General features: G+C 36.6%; 1 protein-coding gene across 3 annotated transcripts in view; it reads left to right on the plus strand.

Annotated features, from left to right (window-relative positions):
* The window catches only part of ANKFY1 (ankyrin repeat and FYVE domain containing 1), a 97,031-nt gene that overhangs the window by 22,370 nt on the left and 47,103 nt on the right, over window positions 1–27,558 (plus strand). For 2 of the 3 annotated variants that reach the window (XR_005025129.2, XM_036887057.2), the window contains exons 2-5: window positions 3,336–3,528; window positions 7,119–7,237; window positions 20,001–20,136; window positions 26,486–26,609. Coding sequence is in view for 2 of the 3 variants with exons in the window: in XM_036887057.2 (XP_036742952.2) it covers window positions 3,336–3,528; window positions 7,119–7,237; window positions 20,001–20,136; window positions 26,486–26,609 (572 nt within the window). In the remaining variant the exon portion in view is untranslated. Of the gene's footprint in view, window positions 1–3,335; window positions 3,529–7,118; window positions 7,238–20,000; window positions 20,229–26,485; window positions 26,610–27,558 lie in introns of those variants that run through there. The other variant, XM_036887069.2, reaches the window with a different exon arrangement.

Raw genomic sequence — 27,558 nt, forward strand, 5'->3', positions numbered from 1 at the left:
AAAGAGGCTAGTTACCTCCATTTCTTTTTCTACAGAAAAAGAAGAGTATACATTTTGTACAATCACTTGAACTTACTGTGTTGTGTTAAATGTTTCCCCCTTTGAGGTGAATTGCAATTTCTTAGCTCTTTAGTCTCAGTCACTGTAAAGAACTCTTCAAAACCAGTGACCTCTGTAAATTTGTCAGACCAGAGTAAAAGTGTACCATGAGTCCTACCTGAGGGGTATTGTGTAATTAGAAATGCCACTTGCTGAGATTTAAAAAATAATATCATAGATCATTGCAAATACTGTTTTCCTTTTGCCAATGACTTATAAAGCCATATTTGGTTTAAATATTCATAGGCCAAATAATTGCAGTATTAAAAAAAAAAAGTTAACAGGGATTTTCATGAGCACAGTGATCAGTTTCGCAGCTGTAAGCAAATTTTCATCTTCTAAGTGTCTTTTACTTTATCCAGGAATACTGATTTATACCTGAGACATCCAGTTTTTTGACTCTAGGCATTTGTTTAACATGGCTGTCTAGGAAAAAAAAGTGCCTCACTAATTTTATGAAGAAGAGTCTATTAGTAGTTGAACAAATTTCTCTTAAAATATTCTTTTCTAATTATGAAAGCAGAGCACATTTGTTATAGAATACCTCAAATATGCAGAAAGGTGCAAAGAAGAAAAATATCCCCCTCTCAGTGAGACCTGCTGATATTTTTGTGGTGTTTAATTTGTCTTTTTACTCTTCCTTTGTGTGAATATTTATAATGAAATTGGAATTTTTAAATATATTCAGTTTCACAGTTTGCTTTTTTCTGTTAATGTATTATTTTTGCATGTGTGTATTTAGTATTACCTATTTCTTTGAAAATAATAATAGTTGCATAATAACTTCAAAATCATGTACCACTTAGTTTATTTAACCATTCCCATGTTTCTGAGCCAGGTTCGTATTGTTTCCATGTTTATAAAGAATTAGCTGTTGGACAGCAGATGGTGGAGGGATGAAGTTGAGAGGAAAGGAATCCTCTGAAACTGGATGTTACTTGTTCAGGTGAACCTATCAGATATTTAGTGAGCTTCTGTGTGTCAGGCCCTGTGATGGGCTCTGAGATGCAGATGTGAATCCTTATTGGAGATCAGATATGATGAGTGAAGGTCTGAATTAAAGCCATAGTGGAGATGGGGATCCAGAAAATGGGAAGGATTCCCAGAGGCATGTAAGTAGAAAAGTCAGTTTTTGAGTTGGGGTATTTGCAATGATCTATGATATCTAAGATTTCTCCCACACTTCTTCTTCAAGTAACTGGGATTGATGGTGGTGTCACTTACTAGTATAGGGACCATACAAGGGAAGAGCAACTTTTCTTGAAGTTTGTTTTGGGCATACTGAATTTGTGGTGCCTCTGGGCCACTAGGGAGAAAAGTCTATTGGGCAGATGGATAGATGAAGCTAGGAAGAGAGATCTGGACTACAGAGATGGATCTGTGGGTCATGTAAGTCTACATCTAACATCTAGATTGTGGTATCAACCACTGTCCAAAGATCTGGTGGAGCATGCAGTTGAGAAAACAAAGATCGGGAGGGATGCAGAGAAGCCTGTGAAAGAGGGAGACCAGAATTGGAGAGAGAATGGTGGTGTGGTTGCTGAAAGAAGAGAAGAAAAGAGGGATGGACAGCAGTGTCACACATTGTGTAGTAGAGGCCCAGGAGGAGAACCGCTGGGAAGTGTTTATTGGATTTGGCAGTTAGAAGGCCATTGATAAGATGAGTTTTCAAGGGACTAGTGGGGCAGAGGAGGGAATGGCTGGGGAATAGCGGGAGAAAAAATGGTGTGGGGTAGCTAGAAATGGAAAAGCAGATGTTGTCTGGTGTGGTGTGGAAGGAGGGTTTTGTTTATTAATAGAGACTTGACAGATTGACCTGCTGAGAAGGACCCAGTTGAAAGGGATGGAAGTTTCTGGAGAAGGGGTGGTTGATAAATCAAAGGACCTGAGGAGAGTGATGAGTTTGGAGCATAGGTGGTGGGATTAAAGTTGTGTAGGAGAGAGATACCTCTCTGAGAAAGCCTGGGCTATGTGGGAGCAGTTGTTGGCAGTAGCTCAGTTTTCTTAAGACATTGGCTGGCAATGAGGCAGATTGGGTGGGAGTTAAGCTTGAAGGCAGTGTCAAGATTTGTACTATCTGTGGTAGGCAGTAGAGGGATGAAATGCTGAGGCCCAGCGATGGAACCATAGCAGCACTGTGGTTCAGTTAGAGACCTTGATTTATAGAGATACTGATTTGCATGATTGTGTGAATCCCCACCAAGACTCTAGAGCCCAGGTAAAGGAGGAAGATTCTTGGCTGTTTACTTCCCAGGGAGGCCTTACCTGACATCCTAAGTTAAATTTATTAGTTTTTCATAGCTCTGTTCATTCCCTTTAGTACTCATTAGAATTGTGGTTTTGCATTTGATTTTTGCAATTTATAACTATAAAAGTTTACCTTCCCCTGTAACTAAAAGCTCTGAGGAAAGATGCACCTGATTTTGCTTACCATTGTGCAGTGTCTGGCACCTTGTGGACACTCAGTAAATGTTTGTGGGGTTTAATGAATCAAATACAGTGGTTCTCAACTTTTTATTCAGCCCCAGCACACCTGTAGAATATGACTTGTTTCCATCGGAACCACTGTTGACTGCCCTGATTCTTTCCGGAAGGAAGCAGGTGTGAGGTAGTGTAGGGTAGCTGTTAAAAGGTCACAGGCCCTAGAATGAGAATGCCTGGGCTCATATTCCAGCCCTACCTCTTAGCAGCTTTGTGACCCTGGGCACATTCTTAATCTTTGTGTGTTCTCATCTGTAAAGTGTGGCTAGTAGTGAATAGTACCTACCTCATGGAGTTGCCATGAAGCTTGCATGAGAGAATTCACACAAAGCTTTTAGAACAGCATGTGACATGTAAAAATTAATTACTACTACTAGTGGTTTGAAAAAGCCTCCTAGGTTCTTCTGGTAATCATCTTTACTTGAGACTCCTGGCTTTATGATAAAGGATTTTTAGGGCAGGTATCAGTAGTTAGCATTCTACATCTACCGGTTCTTTGCCATATATTGAATATTGATCTTCGGGGAAACTGGGAAGAGAAATCCCTGGACCATGATGGCCCTTTTGGCCCAGGGACCCATAGGTACCCTGAAACAAAACCATTCTTGGTCCTGTAGGAGTATCACTAGGAAATTGTAGAAATGTTATGCGACTAGTCATTCTGGTAGCCATCCTATCAGTGGCCTGAGGGATTAGTGAATGCTGTCTACTTTACACTTGCCGTAGTGAGCTTGATTCATTTCTTTCCCTTGCAGAGGAGGTGGCCAAGTTGGAGAAGCACTTGATGCTTCTCCGACAAGAGTATGTCAAGCTGCAGAAGAAATTGGCTGAGACAGAGAAGAGATGCACTCTTTTGGCAGCGCAGGCAAAGAAGGAAAGCAGCAATGAGTCCTTCATCAGCCGCCTGCTGACGATCGTGGCAGACCTCTATGAGCAGGAGCAGTATAGGTGAGTCCTGGGCACAGGACCAGTGGTGGGGGAAGCAAACCCTTTTGCTTTATTCTCAGGACATGTTACAAGTCTTCCTCTCTTGCTGTCGTTCTTCCCAAGTTTATTTCTCTCTAATCAGGATATTATCAAGCCTTCAGTTTCTAGAATGTAAGCTCCTGGAGGCAAGATTTTGTCTGTTTCTGGCTTATTTTCAGCAGAGTATAGGAGTCACGGTGATAGCAGACAGAAATTAGCTTATATGTCCAAGGATTCATAGGGGAGAGGTCACTTTTCTTTTGCAACGGTCAAACAAGGAGTCCTGGAACGAGTGGGCAGTGTAGGATGGTGGTTGAGGTAGGCTCTGGAGCCGCACAGCCTGCACTAGAAGCTCAGCTGCCCACTTCTGGCCATGTGACCTGGGCTTATATGTCATGCCTCAGGTTCCTCATTTGTAACATGGGGATACTTTAGGGTTGTGAGGGTTAAATTAATAAATATGTGCTTTGAGTTCTTAGAGCAGTGTCTGGCACATAGGAAGTGCTCAGTTGTTTGCTGTTGTTATTAATGAGTTTTGAGGTAAATGATAAAGGCTGAGAAGGATTTAATAAAGATAGTGGTATTACTAGTAAGGGGAGTAGCTGAGCTTAAGCTCAAACATGGGAACATGCTGAGTATTTAGAGGATAGTTAAGGGGCCATTTAGGGTACATGCCCATGTAGGGGAGTACTGGGAGAAGTGGAAAGGGTAGGGTGAATGCCAAGGTGAGAAATTAGGACTTGAACTTTAGAACGTATGGAATAGAGTGTTTTTGAGTTGTAGGACTGTCATAATCAAAGTTGTGTTCTGGGAAGATTAACCTGGTAACATATAGGCAGAATTTTATAAGTGAAGAGAGCAGGAGAGCAGCTGAGATGTGTTGTAAATAGCCCAGAACAGAAATGATGAAGGATTGAATTGGCATGATGGCAGTGGATATGAAAAAGAAATGTGAATGTGAAAATGCATAGAAGAAAGGATTTGGCTACTAAGGAGATGGATGTTTGGATTAGGTAAGACTTAGAAAAAATTTAAAATAATTGTGACATTTAAAAACATCAAAATCTAGAACTGCCATCTATCATCTTAATCACTTCTAAAGGAAAGCAAAGTTTAATATCAAGAAATAGGAATTATGTACTCTGAGGTAAAGGACAACCCTTTAAATTGGATAGATGTAGACTTATTTCTATTACAGACAGATCTCACCCAGTCTTCAAGGTTCTTCCCCAGTAGAACTCCCATCATTTCCTTTCTTACTTACTTATTAACTGATTGCATTTATTATACTGTAGTCCTTTCAGGAGACAATGGAAATGAGACTGGGCAATTTCCTCTTCTGGCCACTTTTTACCTACTCATCTGTGATATGATCTCATGGTTCTGGTGAATCTTTCTCCAGCTTCTAAAACCTGTTCTTTATCTAAAGAAGGTTGAATACCTTTGTTATGTACAATTGAGTATCAGGTGGGGAATGCAGCTTTCAGCGGGGACTGAGCTCTTTGAGATGGAGCAACTAAAATTGGAAAATAAGTTTCTAAAGCAGATACTCTTTTACCAAGATAGGGGGGGAAAACCTTTGTCCCGTAAACATGCATTTTGTTGAAAAATTTAAATAGTATTTTTATGTGCATATCAGTAACTGGAGTAACTGAAAAGTTGATGTTAATATTTTTTAATTGAGAAATGTGGAAGAAATTGGTACATTTGTTTTTACTCAAGTTCAGGAGAAGGCTTTTGTCCTGTAAGATAATTAGAAATGATGGTTAAATGTATATCGACTGTACTTCAATTAAAAAAAAACGGTTGTATGTACTTATTTACCACATTCTTTTAGCAATCAAGCTTATAATTTTTCTCTTTAAAGTATTTGAGAAACTCTAGCAAGAAATTCTTCATTTATGCCCCCTCTTCAGTAACAACTTCCTAGTATCCATGTTTTAAGGAAATGCCTTTGACTAGAATGAAATTTAAAATAAATTATTAGCCTCCTAATTGTTTCTACACAAAGTCCTCAGACTGGTTCAATTTTCCATTTTGAGTTGTATTTTTTAAAATTATTAGAAATTAGTAGTGGCATCCTTATTTTTATTTCCCTTTGGTATGTTAGGCTACAGAAGAGAAAAAATTCATGAGTAGTAGAAATTTTATGGAAACATTCATATTTATAATGTTGTGACTAAAAGACTTATAACTGAAAAAGGAAACAGTGAATATTCATTTAGATTATTAGAATTTCATACTTTGTGATAAATTTAGAGTATAAAAGTTATTTATGCCATGTGAATAACCAGTTTCTTGTTTTAAATTTTTTAGACTTTATCATAGTATATAATTTGAGATAGTGTTATGTTTTAAATAGAATATCAATTCTGTTCTTTATTAATAATGTTCTGTGTTGACAGTAGTTTGTAATTAATTTGAAATAGTGCTCATACTCTTCTTAGCTAACATAATTAGTTGCAGACTGCAATCTTTTATAAAACTGGAATTGTTGATATGCTTACATGATCATAATGTTCTAGACAGTACTTTTCTGGGTTAAAATGTGTCTGTATCAGACATTATATAGAAACAATATCTTCTGGCTCTCCTTTGAAGTGGATGAGTTAATTCACATAATAGTTCCTTTCTTTTTTTTCCCTATGTAATAGTTTTTGTGTATTTACCTTCTAAAGGCTTTCCAACCTAACAAATTGTTGAAGGGGAGTTTGACAGTAAAATATATGTAAATATGAGTAGGATGATGATAATTAATGACTTTGGACTGCTGCCAACATAGCCATGTGGCACAAGCTTGTGTCAGCCCAGTGTGTCATCCTTAGGTTTTTGCTAAATGCCCATATACTTTCCTCCTTTAGCACTTGACATTTCAGAGTTTAACAAAAATAACTATTGGAAAGCTCTTTTCATATAATGATATGTCATACATAGGAAACATTTTTGAAAAAAGATTTCTTTTCCACCATTTCTTTATAAATGAGGTCGAGTAAAAAATGGACAGTAATAAGTCTGAATATTTTCGGTGAGAACAGGACTCTAGATGTTGGGTTTCATATTTTCGCCTGCTTTGTCAAAGCTAATTTGTTCATAGTTTGCCTGGTTAACCTTTCTTGAGCATTAACCTTAATATGGTGTGACGTGCAACAGCTCTGTAGTTGCAGAGCTGTCTCATTATCTTTATGCTTTCTGTCTGTCTTTCCCTGATGATTTGTCATGGTTTATTCTCTGTGAAACTTCTTATACTTTTTATATGAATATTAATCATCCTATTTAACTCGATGGTTCACCACCATACGAATCCTATCAGGGGTGTCTTTGAAAACAGAACCTTCCATGTGAACTAAAGCTGGAAGTTAGAAATAGAAAACACATCTAGCAACATATTATAAACATGACCCATCAGAATTCAGTGTTAATATAGAAAAATAATTTTGCTTTGATTTTTTTTTTTTTCCTTTTACTGATGCGTGTTAATCGGTCAGTACTCATATAATTATCAGCAGTGAATCCTAGCTATATCTAGTTGTAACATTTTGCTATTTAAATCTGTGGATATTTTTCTTTATCAGTGATCTGAAGATAAAGGTTGGGGGCAGACATATCAGTGCTCACAAGTTTGTCCTGGCGGCCCGCAGTGACAGTTGGAGTCTGGCCAGTTTGTCTTCCACTGAGGAGCTGGACCTGTCAGGTAAGCCTCTGACCAGCTGGGGACTCAAACCTTCCAGCACAAGAACTCTTGGCAGAAGTTCGTGGCAGGTCATATTGAAATATTTGTGGTTTAATGAAAGTAGGTTATTTTTCTTATCAATTGTTGGTTGCCATGAACTAGTTAAATAATTAGGGAATCATTAGGTTGAACTTTGTGGATACTTCTGTTTAATACCTGACTAATAAATTATAATAAACTATAAATATTTGAGTGTCTACAATATTCTTATATTTTATAAAGTACAAGTATCTGTCCAGAAACTTTTTTTTAAATTAAGGTATCATTAATATACAATCTTAAGAACATTTCACATGAGCAACATTGTGGTTTCAACATTCACCCATATTATCAGGTACCCACCCCCCACACATACCCCATTGCAGTCACTGTCCAGCAGCATAATAAGATGCTATAGAGCCATTACTTGTCTTCTCTGTGCTGTACTGCCTTCCCTGTGACCTACCTATATTGTGTGTGCTAATTATAATGCCCCTTAATCCCCTTCTCCCTCCCTCCCCAACCCGTTCCCTTTGGTAACCACTAGTCTGTGTCTGCTGCTGTTTTGTTCCTTCAGTTTTGCTTTGTTGTTATACTCCACAAATGAGTGAAATGATTTGGTTCTTGTCTTTCTCCGCCTGGTTTATTTCACTGAGCATAATACCCTCTAGCTCCACCCATGTTGTTGCAAATGGTAGAATTTGTTTTCTTCTTTTGGCTGAATACTATTCCATTTTTGTATATGTACCACATCTTCTTTATCCATTCATCTACTGATGGACACTTAGGTTGCTTCCATATCTTGGCTATTGTAAATAGTGCTGTGATAACATAGGGGTGCATATGTCTTTTCGAATCAGGGATTTTGTTTTCTTCAGGTAAATTCCTAGGAGTGGAATTACTGGATCAAATGGCACTTCTGTTTTTAGTTTTGTGAGGAGACTCCATATTATCCAGAAACTTTTTGCATATAATGGTATGTTATAAATATGGGAGCCTGTGTAGAAAAAAAATTAAGGTCCTGGTATTCATTTGCTTAAAATCTAATCATAGCCACCAGAGTACTTTTCCTGGTCAACAAGAACTGAATTTAGAGGTAATAGTTACTCCAAAGAGCAAGAATATTCTTTCTTTAACATCCAAAGATGACTGTCAGTCTTCAGAATTGAATACGTGCATTGAATTGTTTGTTATTTAATTGTTTTATGCCATGTTATGTGGTACAGAATTTGAGTCAAAAGTTGACTTCAGAATTGCATTAGGTACTTGCCTAAAAGCTGATTCTAAAAAAACTGCTATTAATAGTCTTGAGCATTATAACATATGGTAAGAATACCCAGGCAGAAGTGATAGGCTGTGAAAATTCTGTTGAGTTATGCCTTTGTTCAGTAGGTTTGCCAGCTCAGAAAGTACTGTTTTTCATATGCAGTGCCAGGGGCACTGAGATGATTATAACACAGTCCTTGCTGTACAGAGCTCATATTCTGTTGGAGGAAATAGACTAGTAACAAATCATTTCAGGCCAGTACTATATAAACAGTAATATAATTGCTTTATGTCTAAGGTACAGAAGAGACTAACTTTGGCCAGTAAGGAAGGTGTATCAGGTGGCTAACATTTGCTGAGTGGTGTTGCAACGGTTCAGTAGGCTCTATCTCAGGGATTGAGGGGAGCAGATATCTAATGCTTTGCCACTGAGAGTGAGCTCTGTCTCTTCATGATCATTTCCAGGGTTTAACCTGAGATCCTTACTTCAGAATTGTAAACATTACAAATATACATACATGTGCATATACATTCCTGCCAATAACTAAAACATTTACTTGGGAAATAATCTTTAATGGAAGGGTACCAGGATTAAAATCTCTGAGCAGAGATTTTCTTTATCTTTTGAAGCCGTATATTTTTGGCCCCTTATATAACAGAACTATGGATAACTTCTAAAATCCATTAGTTCAAGAGGTTTTCTTCACAAAATGCATAATAGGATCTTGATTACGTGAAGAGAGTTTTATGATGACTAGAAGAGTTCATTAAAAATGTAAAATATTCAACTTTGTTAGAAAAAAGTTTAGATTGTTACCATCTTTTGATATCTTCATTATCAAAAATTGATGATCCCAGTAGTTGTGAGGCTCATGAAATTGATATTCCTGCGCATCACCAGTCACGTTATAAATGAGAGTGACAGTTTTAGAAAGCCGTTAGGCAGCTGAGCTATAAAATAGCATTACTTTTTTTACCTCATCTGACTCTGTCACATGGGTTCTGTCATAGGTAATTCAGACAGCATAGATGTTCATCATAGTTCTTTGTGTAATTGTGAAATATTGAATGCATACAACCAAAATTAGTAAGAGTGGGAATAGTGAAATGTGATTGTTCCCTGAAACAAACAAAATTACAAACAAATACAGTAAATTGCATTAAGGGTATGAAAAGACTAATGTGAAATTTTGCTTTTACTTTTTTAGTATACCATAAACATTTAAAGAGTAGCTTTAACTCCATGACAGTCTGACCACAAGATTGCATCACTGTGAATCAGGATATTTCCCAGAGTTTAGGAGAGTGTAGTGTTAATGCCTATAAAGGTCTCTGGATTTACCTCTCATTGTAAACAATAAACATAGTTTGATCCCTGTTACAGGGTTTGCTTTCAGGAGTCATCTGCTGCAGAGCAAATGTTTTTTGTGTCTTTGGTAGGTTAGGCATCTACTATGATAGCCAACAGTAGAGCCAACAAAGAGTATTGCATCTTTACATTTTTTATAGAATTTATCTTGGAAGTGTTTCAAGCGGTTTCAGGGAGGTGTGACCTATGTGGACCTCTGTATGTTCAATTGTGTGTTTTGCCCAGCAGTTCTGCTGAATTGCCAGGGTGGGCTGAGGTATGATTGCCTAGATCTGTGGTGGCTCCAGGTGAGACTGCCTAAAGGAGCCTGTGTGTTACACAATACCTGGAAGCACTAACACTGCTGGACTGGCCAGCAATTTGAAGATTAGAAATAGGCTCTCATAAACAAGTGTATAAATAGCATAAATGCTATGCTTTAAATGGTTGACGTTTTTCTATACTGATTGGACTTAATAGAATCATTTTATGAATTTATTGGGTTTTGTTTCTTCAAAATTATTCTATTCATGTCACAGATATTGAGTGGCAGGCATTTTTCAAGGTGCTAGAGATATAGAAGTGAACAATCCTATTTATATGGCATCTACATTCTTAGATTGACTTTCTAAGCTCCACATTTTTAAAGTTCTCATGTAATTGGTATTTTTAAAAATTCAAAACAAGCACAACTTCAATTCTATTATTATAAGAATTTTAGCACATGTTCAGAAAGATAAAATAGGCATTATATATGCCAAGTATTTAAATTTATTTAGATATATGAAAATTTCCTTAAATTATACCTTGTAAAAAAAGTGAAATGTTTTGTGTCTGGTATGATGCAGTGAACAAAGGCACAGTCACATCTGCAGGGTTCTTGCCACTGATGTATAACCTCAGTCTAATGAGAAAGTATCAGACAAACCCACATGGAGGAACATTCCACAAAATAACTGGCCGTTGTTACTCAAATATGTTAAGGTAATGAAAGGTAAGACCAGGGAACTGTTAGAGATTGGAGGAGACATGACAGCTAAATGTAGTGTGGAATCCTCAATTGGTTTGGGAAAATTGGCAAAATTTGTAAAGGTCTATAATTAGTAAATAGTATTCTATTGGTCCTAATTGTCTTGATAATTGTACTGTCGTTATGTAAGATGTTAATATTAGGGGCAGATGTATAAAGGGTATATGGGAACTCTACAACTTTTCTGTAAGTCTGAAATTATTTCCAAATAAATAAAAAAGGTACATATTTGCTTTGTATTTCTTATTACTTTAGCATATAGAAAAAAGTTTTTAAAGATACTGATTGATAACTGGAAAGAGAAATACAACTATTAGCTCTATATAACTAACTATATAACAGTATAACAAATTTTGAGGCTAAGAGGAGAGCACTATATTAAATTACGTGTAAAGTAAAGCAGCTTGCTACAGGCAAAATGATTTGTGTTAGCCTCTCTGTAGCACTTCAGCAATAGCAACTAACAACACTCTTGAGATGTTCCAGTGGATTTGAGTGGCTGTTTTGAAGCTGGAGTTTCTTGCCTGCTTTCTCCAGCAAAGATCTTGTGGTTCACTGGCATAAGATTTTATAGTGAGTCATTCAACTTTCCTGGAATGTGTCCTGGGTCCTGTCAAGCTATTCCAAAGAAAAGAAAGCATCCTCTTTCTCTCATTTTCAGTCTGGTTAGGAGAGCTATGCACCACTTGGTAGATTGCGCTGTGCAGTGAAGAGAGCATAGGTTCCCAAACTCTGTTCTGAGATACGCTAGATGATATAGCAAACTCACAGGGGATCTGCATGATTTTTAAGTTTTCAAGAGAAATATGCTAGACATCTGTTGGATACCATGTGAATTACTAGCTCAAGGTTATTCAGGTTCAGTATTAGAGCATGTTGCATTCTTTTTGATGATATCCATGGTAGTTTTAAAATACATCCATAATTACTTGATATTCCTCCTTTCAAAGGTGGGTCCTAATTCCCCTCCTTATATGTATAAACTGACTGAGTTCTAATGAATAGATGGTGGTAGAAGTAACATGTTACTTTAGGGCTACATTCATAGATGTAGAAGACTTCTTTTTGCTCTGTCTTTTGGATTGTTCATGTGGGGAGAAGTTAGTGACTACATCATGAGGACACTCAAAAGGCCTTGTGGCCTCCTGCTAACAGCTAAGACTGCTTCCCAGAGATTCTCTTTTTTTTTTATATTTTTTTACTCTTTTTTTTTTTTTTTAGATAATTATTTTTTATTGAAGGGTAGTTGACGTACAGTATTACATTACATTAGTTTCAAGTGTACAACACAGTGATAAAACATTTATATACATAATTCTAGGTTCCAGCTATCACCCTACCAAGCTGTTACAATAACTTGATTATATTCCTTATGCTATACATTACATCCCGGTTACTTATTTATTTTACCATTGGAAGTCTGTCCTTTTTTTTTTTTTTTTTTTTTTTTTTGTGAGGGCGTCTCTCATGTTTATTGATCAAATGGTTGTTAACGACAATAAAATTCTGTATAGGGGAGTCAATGCTCAATGCACAATCATTAATCCACCCCAAGCCTAATTTTCGTCAGTCTCCAATCTTCTGAGGCATAACAAACAAGTTCTTACATGGAGAACAAATTCTTACATAATGAATAAGTTACATAGTGAACAGTACAAGGACAGTCATCACAGAAACTTTCGGTTTTGCTCATGCATTATGAACTATAAACAGTTCAAATATGAATACTCATTTGGTTTTTATACTTGATTTATATGTGGATACCACATTTCTCTCTTTATTATTATTATTTTTAATAAAATGCTGGAGTGGTAGGTAGATACAAGATAAAGGTAGAAAACATAGTTTAGTGTTGTAAGAGAGCAAATGTAGATGATCAGGTGTGTGCCTGTAGACTATGTGTTAATCCAAGCTAGACAAGGGCAATAAAACATCCACGTATGCAGAAGATTTCCCAGAGATTCTCTTAGAGCTTCAAAAGATCTGTTTTATCTGTGGTTATAATCCCTTACCCAATCCTAATATTGCTTTTATGTTTAATCATTTTGGTTATGCTAAGTTTGTGTGTTGGTTTAAAATAGTCTGTTTTAATAGTAATAATAGCAAATTTTTGTATGGCATTTACTATGTGGTGGTTGTGTTCTGAGAGCTTTACATTTATACATTCATCTTTGGAACAACACTTTGAGGTAAGTACTGTTATTTATTCCTGTTTTATAGGTGAGAAACTGAAGCACAGTAATACTAAATCTTCATCGACGATCACACAGTACTAAGTGTCTGAAATGGGATTTGAACCCAGTGCATTTGGCTGCAGAATCCATGCCATTAATCACAATGCTGTGCTACTTTTCACTTTTGGTTTTTTCTCCTCCCAACTTTATTGAGATTAAAAGGAAGTAAAATAAACTGCATTAAAAGTACACAGTTTGATTAATTTTGACGTAACTGAAACCACCACCACATGAAATAACAAACATTTAAATTTCTCTAAAGGTTTTCTTCATGTCTCCTTTTAATCCATCCCTTTTTCCATTCATCCCCAAGCAACCACTGATCTGCTTTCACTCATGGTAGATTAGTTTGTATTTTCTAGACTTAAGAAAATGGAATCACAGGGCATACACTTTTCTTTTTTTTCTGGCTTCATTCACTCCACAAAAAGATTTTGAGATTCATCCAAAGTCTCAGTATGTTGTTTCAGTTGTTCATTCCTAGTTATTACTAAATAGTATTCCACATATTGATATACCACAGTTTGGTTTTTTTGTTTACCTATCGATGCATGGTTGTGTTGTTTCTGGTTTTTGGCTATTGCAAATAAAATTACTATGCTCAGTTGTGTATATGTTTTTGTGTAGACATATGTTTTTATTTTTCTTGGGTAAATATTTAGGATTGACTATTTCATATTAAGGAATTACCAAACTGTGCCAAAATAGATGTACCATTTTACATTTCCACCAGCAGTGGATGTAAGAGGCTCCCCATCCTCACTAACATTGGTATATAGTCATGCTGTTTTTTGTTTATAATTTTAGCATTCTAATGGTAGTAGCATGCATTGTGTTTTATTTTATATTCCTCTGGTAATGATAATGTTGAGTATTGTTTCATGTGTTACTGATCATTTTTATATCTTCTTTTGTGACATGTCTTCACATCTTTTGCCCTTTTAAAAATTGGTTTGTCTGTCTTCTCAGTTTTAAATTTTAATTGTTCTGTATATAATGTGGACACAAGTCATTTGTCTGAAAACAAGCATCCTTGCCTTGGTCCTGATCTCAGGGAGAAACAATGACAACTTTGTTATATATGAATGTGAATTTTAGCTTTTTTTGTAGACATGGCTTATCAATTTGAATATTCCTAGTTCTTTGAGACATATGAATCGATTTTGAATTTTGCAAGCACTTTCTCTTGTATCTATTGAAGTGATGATATAGTTTTTCTCTTTTCTGATGCTAATGTAGTGAATTACATTGATTTTTCAAATGTTAAACTAACCTTGCATTCCTGGGATAAACCCTCTGTGGTCATTATATATTATTGTTTTTATATACGTTGTTGGATCCTGTTTGCTAATATTTTGTTAAGGACTATTACATCAGTAATTATCAAGGTTATTGGTTTGTAATCTCTTTGTCAAATTTTGCTGTTAGATTACATAGGCCTCATAAAATGAGATTTGTGGTGATCCCTCATTTTCTGTTTTCTGAAAAATTTTGTAAGATTGGTGTTACTGTTTTTCTTGAATGTTTGATAGAATTCACTGCTGAAATCATCTGAGTCTGGAGTTGCCTTTTGGGGAAGGAATTTCAATAAATTAATGTATATTGAGATGTTTAATTTTTTTTTCTTGTGTGTCAGTTTTGGAAAGTATTTTCAGAAATTTGTTCATTTTATCTAAGTTGTTGAATTTGCTAGTATAAAGTTGTCTGTAGCTTTTTTATCCTTTTAATGTCTGTAGCAGTAACTCCCGTTTTCATTCCTAGTATTGGTGATTTATGTTCTTTCTTTTTCCTGGTCAGTCTAGTTAGAAGTTTGAAACTTTTCCAAAGAATCAACTTCCGGCTTTGTTAGTTTTCTCTATTGTTCATTTTCTATATTACTGACTTCTGCCTTTTCCTTTCTTCTAATTACTTTGGATTTACCTTTTTCCCCCTACTTTCTTAAAGTAGAACCTTAGATCATTTATTTTAGATTTATTCTTTTCTAATATAAAGATTTAAAGCTCTGAGTTTCTCTCAGCACTGCTGTAGCTGCATCCTGTGAGTTTTGATATATTGTATTTTCATTTAGTTTAGAATATGTTCTAATTTTCCTTGTGATTTTTTCTTTGATCCATGAATTACTTAGAAGTATGTTGCTTAATTTGCAGATATTTGAAGTTTTTCTAGATACTTTATTGTTATTGATTTCTAACTTAATTCTTTTATTGTCAGAGAAGATATTTTATATGATTTTGATCCTTTTAAATTTATTGGGACTTGTTTTATGTCTCAGCATATGGTCTTTCTTGGTGAATATATGTGCACTTGAAAGTGTGTTTTGCAGTTGTTGGAAGTAGTGTTCTTTAAATGTCAGATCAAGTTAGATAATATTGTTCTGATCTTCTATATCTGTATTTTCTTTTTTTTTTTAATTTTATTTACTTATTAAAGTGTTGTTTATATACAATCTTACGTTGGTTTCAAATGTACATCACAGTAGTTCAACAGTCCCCCTGATCAACATATTGTGATTGCAGATTGTGCTCTTTTATCTCCTTCCCCCCCTCCCCACTGCATCCACCCCAACCTTTGGTAACCACTGGGCACTTCTCTGTCTGTGAGTCCACTGCTCTTTTGTTCTTTCTCTTTGCTTTGTTTTTATATTACACAAATAAATGAAATCACATGGTACTTGTCTTTCTCTGCCTGGGTTATTTCACTGAACATAATATCCTTTAGATCCATCCATGTTGTTGCAAATGGCAGGATTTCTTTTCTCTTTATGGCTCAATAATATTCCATTGTGTATATTTACCACATCTTATCCATTCATCTGTTGATGGACACTTAGACTGCTTCCATATCTACAAATACTACAGCAGTACACATAGGGTTGCATATATTTTTTTGAATCAGGGATTTTCTTCTTCGGGTAAATTCTTAGGAGTGAAACTACTGGGTCAAATGATACTTCTATTTTTAGAGTTTTGTTTTTTTTTTACCAAATGTACATCACAGTGGTTCAACAGTCCCCACCTCTCCCCAGCCCACCTCCACCCACTCCCCTTCTCAGTGGTAACCACTAGGCACTTCTCAGTGTCTGTGAGTCTATTGCTGTTTTGTTCCTTCTGTTCTGCTTTGTTTTTATGTTCCATAAATAAGTGAAATCTTATTTGGTATTTGTCTTTATCTGCCTGGCTTACTTTACTAGGGTAAATTCCTAGGATTGGAATTCCTGGGTCAAATGGTATTTGTATTTTTAGCTTTTTGAGGAACCTCCATACAGCTTTCCACAAGGTTGCACCAATTGCATTCCCACCAGCAGTGTAGTAGGGTTCCCACTTCTCTGCATCCTCACCAGCATTTGTTAGTTCTTGTCTTTTGGACAAGGGGTGAGGTGTGAGGTGGTATCTCATTGTGGTTTTCATTTGCAGATTAGCAGTGTGGAGCATCTTTTCATGCTCCATTTGTCTTTCTTTAGAGAAGTGTCTGTTCAGGTCCTCCACCCATTTTTTAGTCAGGTTATTTGTTTTTTGGGTGTTGAGGCATATGAATTCTTTATATATAATTTGGATGTAAGCCCCTTATCAGATGAGTCATTTATAAATATATTCTCCCATACTGTAGGATGCCTTTTGTTCTGCTGATTGTGTCCTTAAAGTACAGAAGCTTTTTAGTTTGATGTAGTTGTACTTATTCATTTTTTATTTTGCTTCCCTTGCTTGAGGAGATGTGTTGAAGAAAAAGTTGCTTATGCTTATATTCAAGAGATTTTTGTTTTTTTCTAAGAGATTTATGGTCTTATGACTGAACGTTCATGTCTTTGATCCATTTTGAGTTTACTTTTGTCTGTGGAGTTAGACAGTAATCCAGTTTCATTCTCTTACATGTAGCTGTCTAGTTTTGCTAACACCAAAGAGGTTGTTGAAGAGGCTGTCTTTTCTCCGTTGTATATTCATGGCTCTTTTATCGTGTATTAATTGACCATGTATGTGTGGGTTTGTATCTGGGTTCTCTATTCTGTTCCATTGATCTATGAGTCTATTCTTGTGCCAGTACCAATTGTCTTGATTACTGTAGCTTTGTAGTAGAGCTTGAAGTCAGGGAGCATAATCCCCCCCAGCTTTGTTCTTTTATATTTTCTTTTATATCTAGCTCTACCAGTTCCTTAAAGGTAGGTATTAGCTTTTCCTATAATCTTGGAATTGTTAAAAGTTCTCCATTTAATTCTATCAGTTTTTGCTTCATTTATTTTGGACCTTTGCATTATACACATACATATTTATAGTTATTATACTTCCTGGTGAATTGTGACTTTTATCATTTTGAAGTGATGACTTTTATATCTGGTAATATTCTTTGGCTTTAAATCTGTTTTATCTGATATTAAATAGTCACTCCAGCCTTCTTATGCTTACTATTTGCATGGTATATCTTTTTCTATTGGTCTACTTTCAACTTCTCTATGTTTTTATATTTAAAGTTTGTGCTTGCAGGCAGCAGATAATGAGGTTTTGATTTTTTATCTCTTCAACTGGAGTGTTTAGACCGGTAATATTTAATGTGACTATTTTTATAATGAAGGTTACCATTTTGGTTTTTTCCCCTCTTTTTTCCTCCTGTATTCTCATTTTCTTACCTCCTTATGGATAGTTGAATGTTTAGTATTCCATTTATCTCTTGGTGTTTTATTATAACTCTTTGTATGTAGTAGTGATTTAGAGCAAAGTTCCTCAACCTCAGTACTATTAATATTTTGGGCTAAGTAGTTCTTGGTTGTGGGAGCTGTCCTGGGCATTATAGAGTACACAGCAGTGTCCCTGGCTTCTGCCTAGCACATGCCAGGAGCAGTCCCCCAGTTTTGACAGCTGAAAATATTTTCAGACATTGCCAGATATCCCTTGGTGTTGTAGAATCAGCCCTGGTTGAGAACCACTGTTCTCCTCTCTGTCTACCATTAACCTTTTATAGTATATTTATAACCTATTTATAGTCTATTTGTATTACATCAAGTAAAATGTAAAATCTTGCAACCATATAGGTCCCTTTAACACTTCCACCACTGACCTTTATGTTCTGGTTTTCATATGTATTACATATATGTACGTTGAAAATTCCAGTGTTATAGATTTTGCTCTTAATAGTCATACATACTTTAGCAAACTTAAGAGAATGAAATGTTATTTATATTTATTCAGGTATTTCTGTTTCTGTTGTTCACCCTTCCTTCATTCTTAGAGATCAGATTTCCCTTTGGTGTCATTTCCCTTGAGCCTGAAAAGCTACCTTTAGCATCTTTTTTTGTTTTTTTTGTTTTTACTTTAAATATATTTATAATCTTAAAAAATTTTTTTTAATTAAAGTATAGTTGTCATCATATTATATTAGTTTCAGGTGTATTTATTTATTTATTTATTTATTTATTTTGAGAGGGCATCTCTCATATTTATTGATCAAATGGTTGTTAACAACAATAAAATTCTGTATAGGGGACTCAATGCTCAATGCACAATCATTAATTCACCCCAAGCCTAAGTCTCGTCAGTCTCCAATCTTCTGAAGCATAATGAACAAGTTCTTACATGGTGAACAAATTCTTACATAGTGAATAAGTTCTTACATGGTGAACTGTACAAGGGCAGTCATCACAGAAACTTTCGGTTTTGATCACGCATTATGAACTATAAACAATCAGGTCAAATATGAATATTCATTTGATTTTTATACTTGATTTATATGTGAATCCCACATTTCTCCCTTATTATTATTATTATTATTATTCTTAATAAAATGCTGAAGTGGTAGGGAGATGCAAGATAAAGGTAGAAAATATAGTTTAGTGTTGTAAGAGAGCAAATGTAGTTGATCAGGTGTGTGCCTGTAGACTAAGTGTTAATCCAAGCTAGACAAGGGCAATAAAACATCCACGGATGCAGAAGATTTCTTTCAAAACGGGGGGGGGGGGGGGGTGAGGTTCTAAGCCTCACCTCTGTTGATCCCCAATTTCTCACTTAATGTTTCAGGTGTATTTAGATGGGAACCAGATACAAAATTGTGTGTGTGTGTAATATGTATGTATGTATATACATGCTCATAAATATGTATGTACACACACAAATATGTCTAACAAAAAATGAGAATTTAATATATGTATTTTTAGCTTGCTTTTTTTTTAACCTGCAAGGTAGTGAATATCTTATGTTGAATATAGATCTAAATCGTTTTAATTGGTACAAAATTTCCTGGTATTTGTATATCCAATAATTTAATTAATTCTCTGATGTTATACTCATAAGATTTTTGTTCCAGTTTTTCATTCTTAAAAATTAATACTGTGCTGACTTTCTTGGTACATGTATTTCTCTGTATGCTCAGTTATTTTTCTTTGGATAATCTACATTTTTAATTGTTGTGTAAAAGGTTATATATACTTTTAAGAATCTTTGCTAGTCTGAGAGACAAAAAAAATGTATTCCAGCTTAAATTTGTATTTAGCTATTGGTGAGGTTTTTTGGCCATCTTTATCTTGTGAATTACCTATTTATATAATCCATTGCCCATTTTTCCATTGAATATCCATCTTCTCACTTTTTGTAAGATTTTTTTATTAGAATGTAAACTCTTTGTCCTATGTTTAAAATATTTTCTTCAGTTTGACTTACATCTTTAGTAGGATCATTGCTCCCACCTACTGCCCCTTGCAAAACAACACTTTTCTGGAGTCAGATGCTGCCCAGAATGTTTAACCACCCTTTTTAATGGCTGTGTGATATTCTTTAAGTTGATATAGCACATTTACTTTGTTAGCCTCAAATTTCAGGGGTCCTTAAGAAGGCCTAAATGTGTCACCGGTGCTGTTTTCAGTTTCTTCTCTCTTTCTTTAACCAGATGCTAACCCTGAGGTGACAATGACTATGCTTCGCTGGATCTACACAGATGAGTTGGAGTTCAGAGAAGATGATGTGTTCCTGACTGAGTTGATGAAACTCGCTAATCGGTTTCAGCTACAGCTCCTTAGGGAGAGGCAAGTCACAGCAGATATATTCAAGCACCTCAGATGGTGGTGGCTGAGCTTTAATTATTCCAAGCTCTGGGAAAACAGCTTCTTCTGCTAATGTAAATAACTTTTGCAAGGTGTTCTTTTAAAGGTGATAGTAGGGAGAGAATTTTCTCTCCCTTGCTTTGTTATCCTGTAAGCTAATTTTGCCAAAGTTTTTAGGTACATGCTCTTTCAATTCACTGGTTTATTAACTGAGATTATGTAATTGTGTGAACTGATAAACTAAATGTGAAATAATATAATCCAGTGTCCAAACCCTCGGCTTTCCCTCTCATACCATTTCCTTTGACATTCCATTCTACTTTCTGATATATGTACTTGGATGTAGTTCTTGGGCATATTTTCTCTGTTGGAAGCACGCTATGCCTAATGCCACATTAATACATGAGACTAGAGATTATGGCTCAGTAAGCTTCACAGCCAGTGTTTCTGAGATCTCACTTCATTTGTTAAAGCTTTTTAGGTTACCATGGAGTTACCTATGCTTTTTTATATTGCATTTTCTGTTGCTCTCCCAAGTTGGCCTTTTAGAACAATAGAAAACATTCAACAAATGATATCAGGCAAATTGCCCTTTAGTTTATGTTGGAGATGTGGCCTTTGGAAGTCAGTTTGGTTGATGGGAGTGTCTTTTTACATGATTCAGTAATCTTTTATGTTCTCCTGGTGCCAAAGGAATGGCTGTTCTCCTGGGTGGGTGAGGGATAGTTTTAGCAGTCAAGAGACACTCTGTTGTGTCCCCTCAGAGAGTCAAGACAGACTGCTGCCTAGAGCTGCTTGCTCTTGTTTTTTCCTGTGGGGCTGATGTTTCCCATGGGATGGCCAGCTGTGCCCCATGAGTCAGTACACAGGTTACTGCGAATTATCTATGACTGATGTGGGCTTGCGTGCATTTTAATAGCTAAATCCAGTAACAAAACAAAAACCCATCAGATTTGTAGGCATATCTGTATATATAGTATTAGGTTAGCAAAGCTAACTTTACTGTCAAGGCCTTGCAGTTAACTCATTTTTTTTGGTGAGCTTTCACCTGTGAGTGAAATGAGAATGATTTTAATTAGATTGAAAGTGATTTATATCTTTTTTTTTCCAGATTTCCTGAGCTTATCTAACTTGCTTATAAATTAAATTGCTTTGATAAAAATGCCCTGGGGTTGGAGTAGTTAGATAATTGTAATCTGTGTAATGGATTCTTTAATTAAAATGTTTGTTGTTAATTGACTGATTAGGCTTCATAACTGTCAACATTACCAGATGCTCAGTTTTGTATTGTTGGATGTGGGTATTAAGTTGTTATCTGTCATGGGTTTGTTAAAAGAGCTAGGATGGTAGAGACCCAGTAGATTCAAATGTTGGCTTTTAAAAGGTGACAGAGTGCCCACTGCTGTCTGCAGGAGAAATTACACATTTGAGATAGTTAAGTGAAAGGGCTCCGACACAAATGTGTGCATTTAAATGTAAACCAAGTGTCCCTCATTTTTGTAATGTTGGGATCTTGGTGGTTTGGTAATGCTGTCACCAATTTGGTGAAAAGGAAGTTTTTTAGATAAGTATTATCACAAAGGTACTCTCTCTTAGAACAGAATTAGTGTATACTAAAAATTGGCAGTTAATATAATAATTTTTTTCCTGATTATTAAATACATGTTTAGTGTATGGTATTTGGAAAATAGAGAATGATATCTTAAAGAAAAAACTTAAGTAACCTGTAATTCAACCACTGGTAACCTTTTGTTTTTTATCCTTTCAGCAATTTTTCTGTGTCTCTGACATTCAGACACATGGAACTGATACCAAAACTAGACAAGAGTTTTTTGAGACCCTTAAATATATTCTTGATTTTGTACTTAAAACTTAGGTTTATTGATTTTGCATATCTGCTCTAATATTTAAAACATGTATTAACAACAATAAAAATCCCTTTCAGAGGAAAGTTAGTCTTTCCTAAGTTTCAAAGGTAAGATATGAATTGAGAATCTCTAGTTTTAAATAAGATTCATGTTCTTCAGTTGTGTCATTTAAGTTACTATTTACAGCCAGTGATCCAAATAGTGAATGGCACCCTGGGGATCCCAGAGTTTAGTGAAGATGAAGTGTCTGCCAACTGTAGCAAAACATCTGTCTCCATGAAACACAGTTGAGTATCTTGGTGCAGTGTCACTTGGCAATAGAAAGGGGTACTATAGAATTTTCAGGCTCTCAGCATTTGTCAGTAAAAGTGCTTTGTAAAATGCTCCCTGAGATCATACTGTGTATTAGGACCTTAGGATGACAAAACCATGGGTATTTGTCACTGTGAAAGAAGCTTCACATATCTGAAAAGAGGACCTTTCTCCTGGAATGCTCTGATTTTGTAGCTGAGGTCAGAACGATTTTGTCAGACATTGCTGTGGTATGGTACAAGTTTGGGGAAACTAGTGGTACAGACAGGGAGGCTCAGAAATATATCATTGTTACTCATCCTGGTACTAACTTATTTAGATGTTATAACAATTTGATTTAACTTGTTAAAAAGATACTTTTTTACACTATCTCAGCTGGTTTACTTAAAAAAAAGCACTTTCCCACAACCAACAATATACTTAACAGCGAGAAGCTGAAAGCTTTTCCTTTAAGATCAGGAACAACACAAGAATGCCCACTCTCCCCACTTTTATTCAACATAGTACTGGAGGTCCTAGCCACTGCAATCAGACAACACAAAGAAATAAAAGGCATCCAGATTGCCAAGGAAGAAGTTAACTGTCCCTGTTTGCAGATGAAATGATATTGTACATAAAAAAACCTAAAGAATCCACTCCAAAACTACTAGATCTAATATCTGAATTCAGCAAAGTTGCAGGATACAAAATTAATACACATAAATCTATTGCATTCCTATACACCAACGATGAACTAGCAGAAAAAGAAATCAGGGGAACAATTCCATTCACAATTGCATCAAAAAGAACAAAATACCTAAGAATAAACCTAACCAAGGAAGTCAAAGACCTATACTCTGAAAACTACAAGATGCTCATGAGAGAAATTAAAGAAGATACCAATAAATGGAAATGTAACCTGTGCTCATGGAAGGAAGGATTAATATTGTCAAAATGGCCATCCTGCCTAAAGCAGTCTGCAGATTCAGTGCAATCCCTATCAAAATACCAACAGCATTCTTCAATGAACTAGAGCAAGTAGTTCTAAAATTCATATGGAACCACATATGAATAGCCAAAGCAATCCTGAGAAGGAAGAATAAAGCTGGGGGATTACGCTCCCCGACTTCAAACTCTACTACAAAGCCACAGTAATCAACACAATCTGGTACTGGCACAAGAACGGACCCATGGACCAATGGAACAGACTAGAGAGCCCAGATATAAACCCAAGCATATATGGTCAATTAATATATGATAAAGGAGCCATGGGTATACAATGAGGAAATGACAGCCTCTTCAACAACTCATGTTTGCAAAACTGGACAGCTGCATGTAAGAGAATGAAACTGGATTATTGTCTAACCCCATACACAAAAATAAACTCAAAATGGATCAAAGACCTGAATTTAAGTCATGAAACCATAAAACTCTTAGAAGAAAACATAGGCAAAAATCTCTTGAATAGAAACATGAGCAACTCTTTCCTGAACACATCTCCTCGGGCAAGGGAAACAAAATAAAAAATGAGCAAATGGGACTACCTCATGCTAAAAAGCTTCTGTACAGCAAAGGACACCATCAGCAGAACAAAAAGGCATCCTACAGTATGGGAGAATATATTTGTAAATGACATACCTAACAAGGGGTTAACATCCAAAATATAAAGAACTCACACGCCTCAACACCCAAAAAGCAAATAACCCTACTAAAAAATGGGTGGAGGATATGAACAGACACTTCTCCAGAGAAGAAATTCAGATGGCCAACAGGCACATGAAAAGATGCTCCACATCACTAATTATCACAGAAATGCAAATTAAAACCACAATGAGATATCACCTCACACCAGTTAGGATGGCCAACATAGAAAAGAATAGGAACAACAAATGCTGGCAAGGATGCAGAGAAAGGGGAACCCTCCTACACTGCTGGTGGGAATGTAAACTAGTTCAACCATTGTGGAAGGCAGTATGGAGGTTCCTCAAAAAACTAAATATAGAAATACCATATGACCCAGGAATTCCATTCCTAGGAATTTACCCTAAGAATGCAGGAGCCCAGTTTCAAAAAGACATATGCACCCCTATGTTTATTGCAGCACTTTTTATGATAGCCAAGAAATGGAAACAACCTAAGTGTCTATCAGTAGATGAATGGATAAAGAAGAGGTGGTACATATACACAATGGAATATTATTCAGCCATAAGATGAAAATAAATCCTACCATTTGTAACAACATAGATGGTGCTAGAGGGTATTATGCTCAGTGAAATAAGCCAGGTGGAGAAAGACAAGTACCAACTGATTTCACTCATCTGTAGAGCATAAGAACAAAGCACAAACTGAAGGAACAAAACAGCAGCAGACTCACAGAACCCAAGAATGAACTAACAGTTGCCGGAAAGGGACTGCGGGGAGGGTGGGTGGGAAGGGAGGGAGAGGGGGAATAAGGGACATTATGATTAGCACACATAATGTAGGGGTGGGGGCATGGGGAAGGCAGTGTAGCACAGAGAAGACAAGTAGTGACTCTATAGCATCTTACTGAGCAGATGGACAGTGACTGTAATGGGGTATGTGGTGGGGACCTGATAACGGGAATGTAGTAACCACAGTGTTGCTCATATAATTGTATGTTAATGATACAAAAAAAAAGACACTTAAGTATAGGTCTTGGAATAAAATGGGTGCCTGCATTTACTACTAGATGGAGAGATGACTCCAAGATTATTCTTGCTCTTAGCCTATGGACTCATTTGGGAGGTTTGAAAGTTTGTTCTTCATTCTTCCCAGGTCTTTCTCATGACCTTCCTCCTTTCTTCCCCCTTCTTCCACTCCCATGGTCTTTTTCCCCTTCTGTTAACTAAACTTCACCTGTTAAAAATGGGAATTATCTGTTAGCCAGTCAGTTATTCTTATGTATAACAGTACTGAAACCCATTTTTATTAGCTGTTAAATTATGCAACTTCCTTGAGAAAGACCTCAAGCTTCCTAGCATACCTGTTATGTACCTCATACCCTGCAAAGTTTAGTTTTCCTTTGTCTTGAAAAACACAGAGATTCTCTATACCTCTGAAATTGAGTATTATCCTCATTTTACAGAAAAGGAGATACAGGCACAGAGAGCTCATATAATCTGGCCTCTAAAATTCAGGGAATCTCAACTCAGGTCTGTCTTACCTCTCAGTTCATTTTGCTCTCATCACTACATTGTACCCTTGTGATCAGAAAAGGGTTTTCATGGGATTTTGGGACAGAAGAAGCAGCGCAGGCCATCAGGGACTACTGCTGACACCACAGTAGGCCTCTGTGCTGCCCTTGACCATGAGCCTGATTTGCAGGGAGATGGAAGGGCCACGCCGCTGGCCTCCTCCCCAAGCCCGGTTCTTTGGAGGTTCCGAGGAGTTCTGGGCAGGCAGAAGCCTGGGTCTTCCAGCACTGTGTCTTCTAGGCTGGGGTGTATGCTGCCAGAGGTCTGCTTGCCTGGGTGCAGCCTGCTCTTCCCTGAGTGAGTTGGTGCTCTTACCAGTGCTTGTGAGAGTCTTGCTGCTGTAACTCTTGTTGCCAGTGTAGCCAGTTTCTCTCTGTGTTGGTGGACTGTGGTTTGAGCCTTAACTTAATCCTTTCTATACACGATATGTTTTTTAAGTGGGCTTTTAAATTAAAACAGCTTTACTGAGTTACAATTCACATACTATACAGTTCACCTTTGGGGAGGGCTTTTAAGGAGGTGTTAATTTGTTGAGGCATTGAGCCTCGCATTTGAAGCTATCTGTAAGTCACACTGGTTGCGTAATGGAGTTGTGCTAGTGGGAATTCAAATGGGCCCTGTACAATTAAATATTAAAGGACCCAATTCAATCCATTGTGTGTTTGATTTTACAGATGCCTATGTACATGATCAGTGAGTTTGATATGATTGCTTTTAAGGCAGTTGGGAGTTAACATGTTTGTTTATAGGTCGTTTTGATTCTGACCTGAAAGAGCAATACAATATCTTAATGAAATTCTGGTACTTTTAAAATAAGGTACTCATGTAACTACTTTGCTTAACCTTACACTTTAGTGTTATTGGACATAGCTAGCTAGTACACAGATGACTGCTTTTGTTTGCTAATTTATGAATATAGTTGTCCTAATAGTATTCATCATTAATATTCTTTTGTAGATGTGAGAAGGGTGTTATGTCTCTCGTGAATGTCAGAAACTGTATTCGCTTCTACCAGACCGCAGAGGAACTGAATGCCAACACGTTGATGAACTACTGTGCAGAAATTATTGCAAGTCATTGGGTGAGTGAGCGATGAAGGGGTGTGGACAGAGCACCCTCACTGGAAATCTGAAGACCTGGGCTTGGGACCCAGTTCTGTGGAAAGTTACCTGTGTGGTCCCTAGTTTTCTCTTAATAAAAAGTTGTAGGCTTGAAAGTTGCATTAGATAGTGATCTGTGAGATTGTTTTGGCTCTACAGTTCTTATAGTTCTGATTTTGGAGTAGGGGGTAGAAGATCCATCAGGTCAAGAGTAGACTTGGAATGAAGAGTCACCTGCCTTCACCTGCCAGCTGCAAAGCTGCACTGAGCCGGGAGGGCAGGTATACCACCTCAGAGCCTTCCTGCTTTCTCGTCGCTGAAGAAGACTGTTAAATTTCCATCAGCCCTTCTCAGGCCTCTTTCATCATAGACAACAGTGTTTGCATTTTTTAATGTTGTCTCCTTTACATGGCAAGTGCTATTTTATAACCTAGTTTTTGTGAGTTATTACTCAATAACATTGTGAGAAAAAGTGTCTGAAAGAACTGGATTTTAAAGAACTCGAACAGGAATGGTAATCTTTCTGTTAAAATAGGTAGAAATTCAGAGGTCTGCCAACAACAATAGAGATGAACTGTCATTCAGCAGAGTGACTTTGCGGAAGTCCCATTGGTTCTATAGTTGCCATCTCTGTGTGTTTGCGGGGATGGGACTCTCCCCATGCGGAGGGCTTCTCACAGCAGCATCCTGTTGGGATTCGGTGTTGCTGGGCTTTACCCTCACCAAGAGGCACAGTAGTGCTGCGGCCCAGGGCACTACCTGGGGAGGTGGGCCTTTTGGCTGCCCATCTCAGCATGGCTGTTTACTCACTATGCAAACTTGGGCAAGCTATTTAGCCCTTTATACTTTATTTTCATCTGTAAAATGGGGGTGATGATAGTACCTATCTCATAGGGGTTTTGTGAGACCTTAATGAGTTGGGAAATATTA

Source organism: Manis pentadactyla, chromosome 4 (assembly GCF_030020395.1).
Source record: "Manis pentadactyla isolate mManPen7 chromosome 4, mManPen7.hap1, whole genome shotgun sequence".
Classification (NCBI taxonomy): Eukaryota; Metazoa; Chordata; class Mammalia; order Pholidota; family Manidae; genus Manis; species Manis pentadactyla.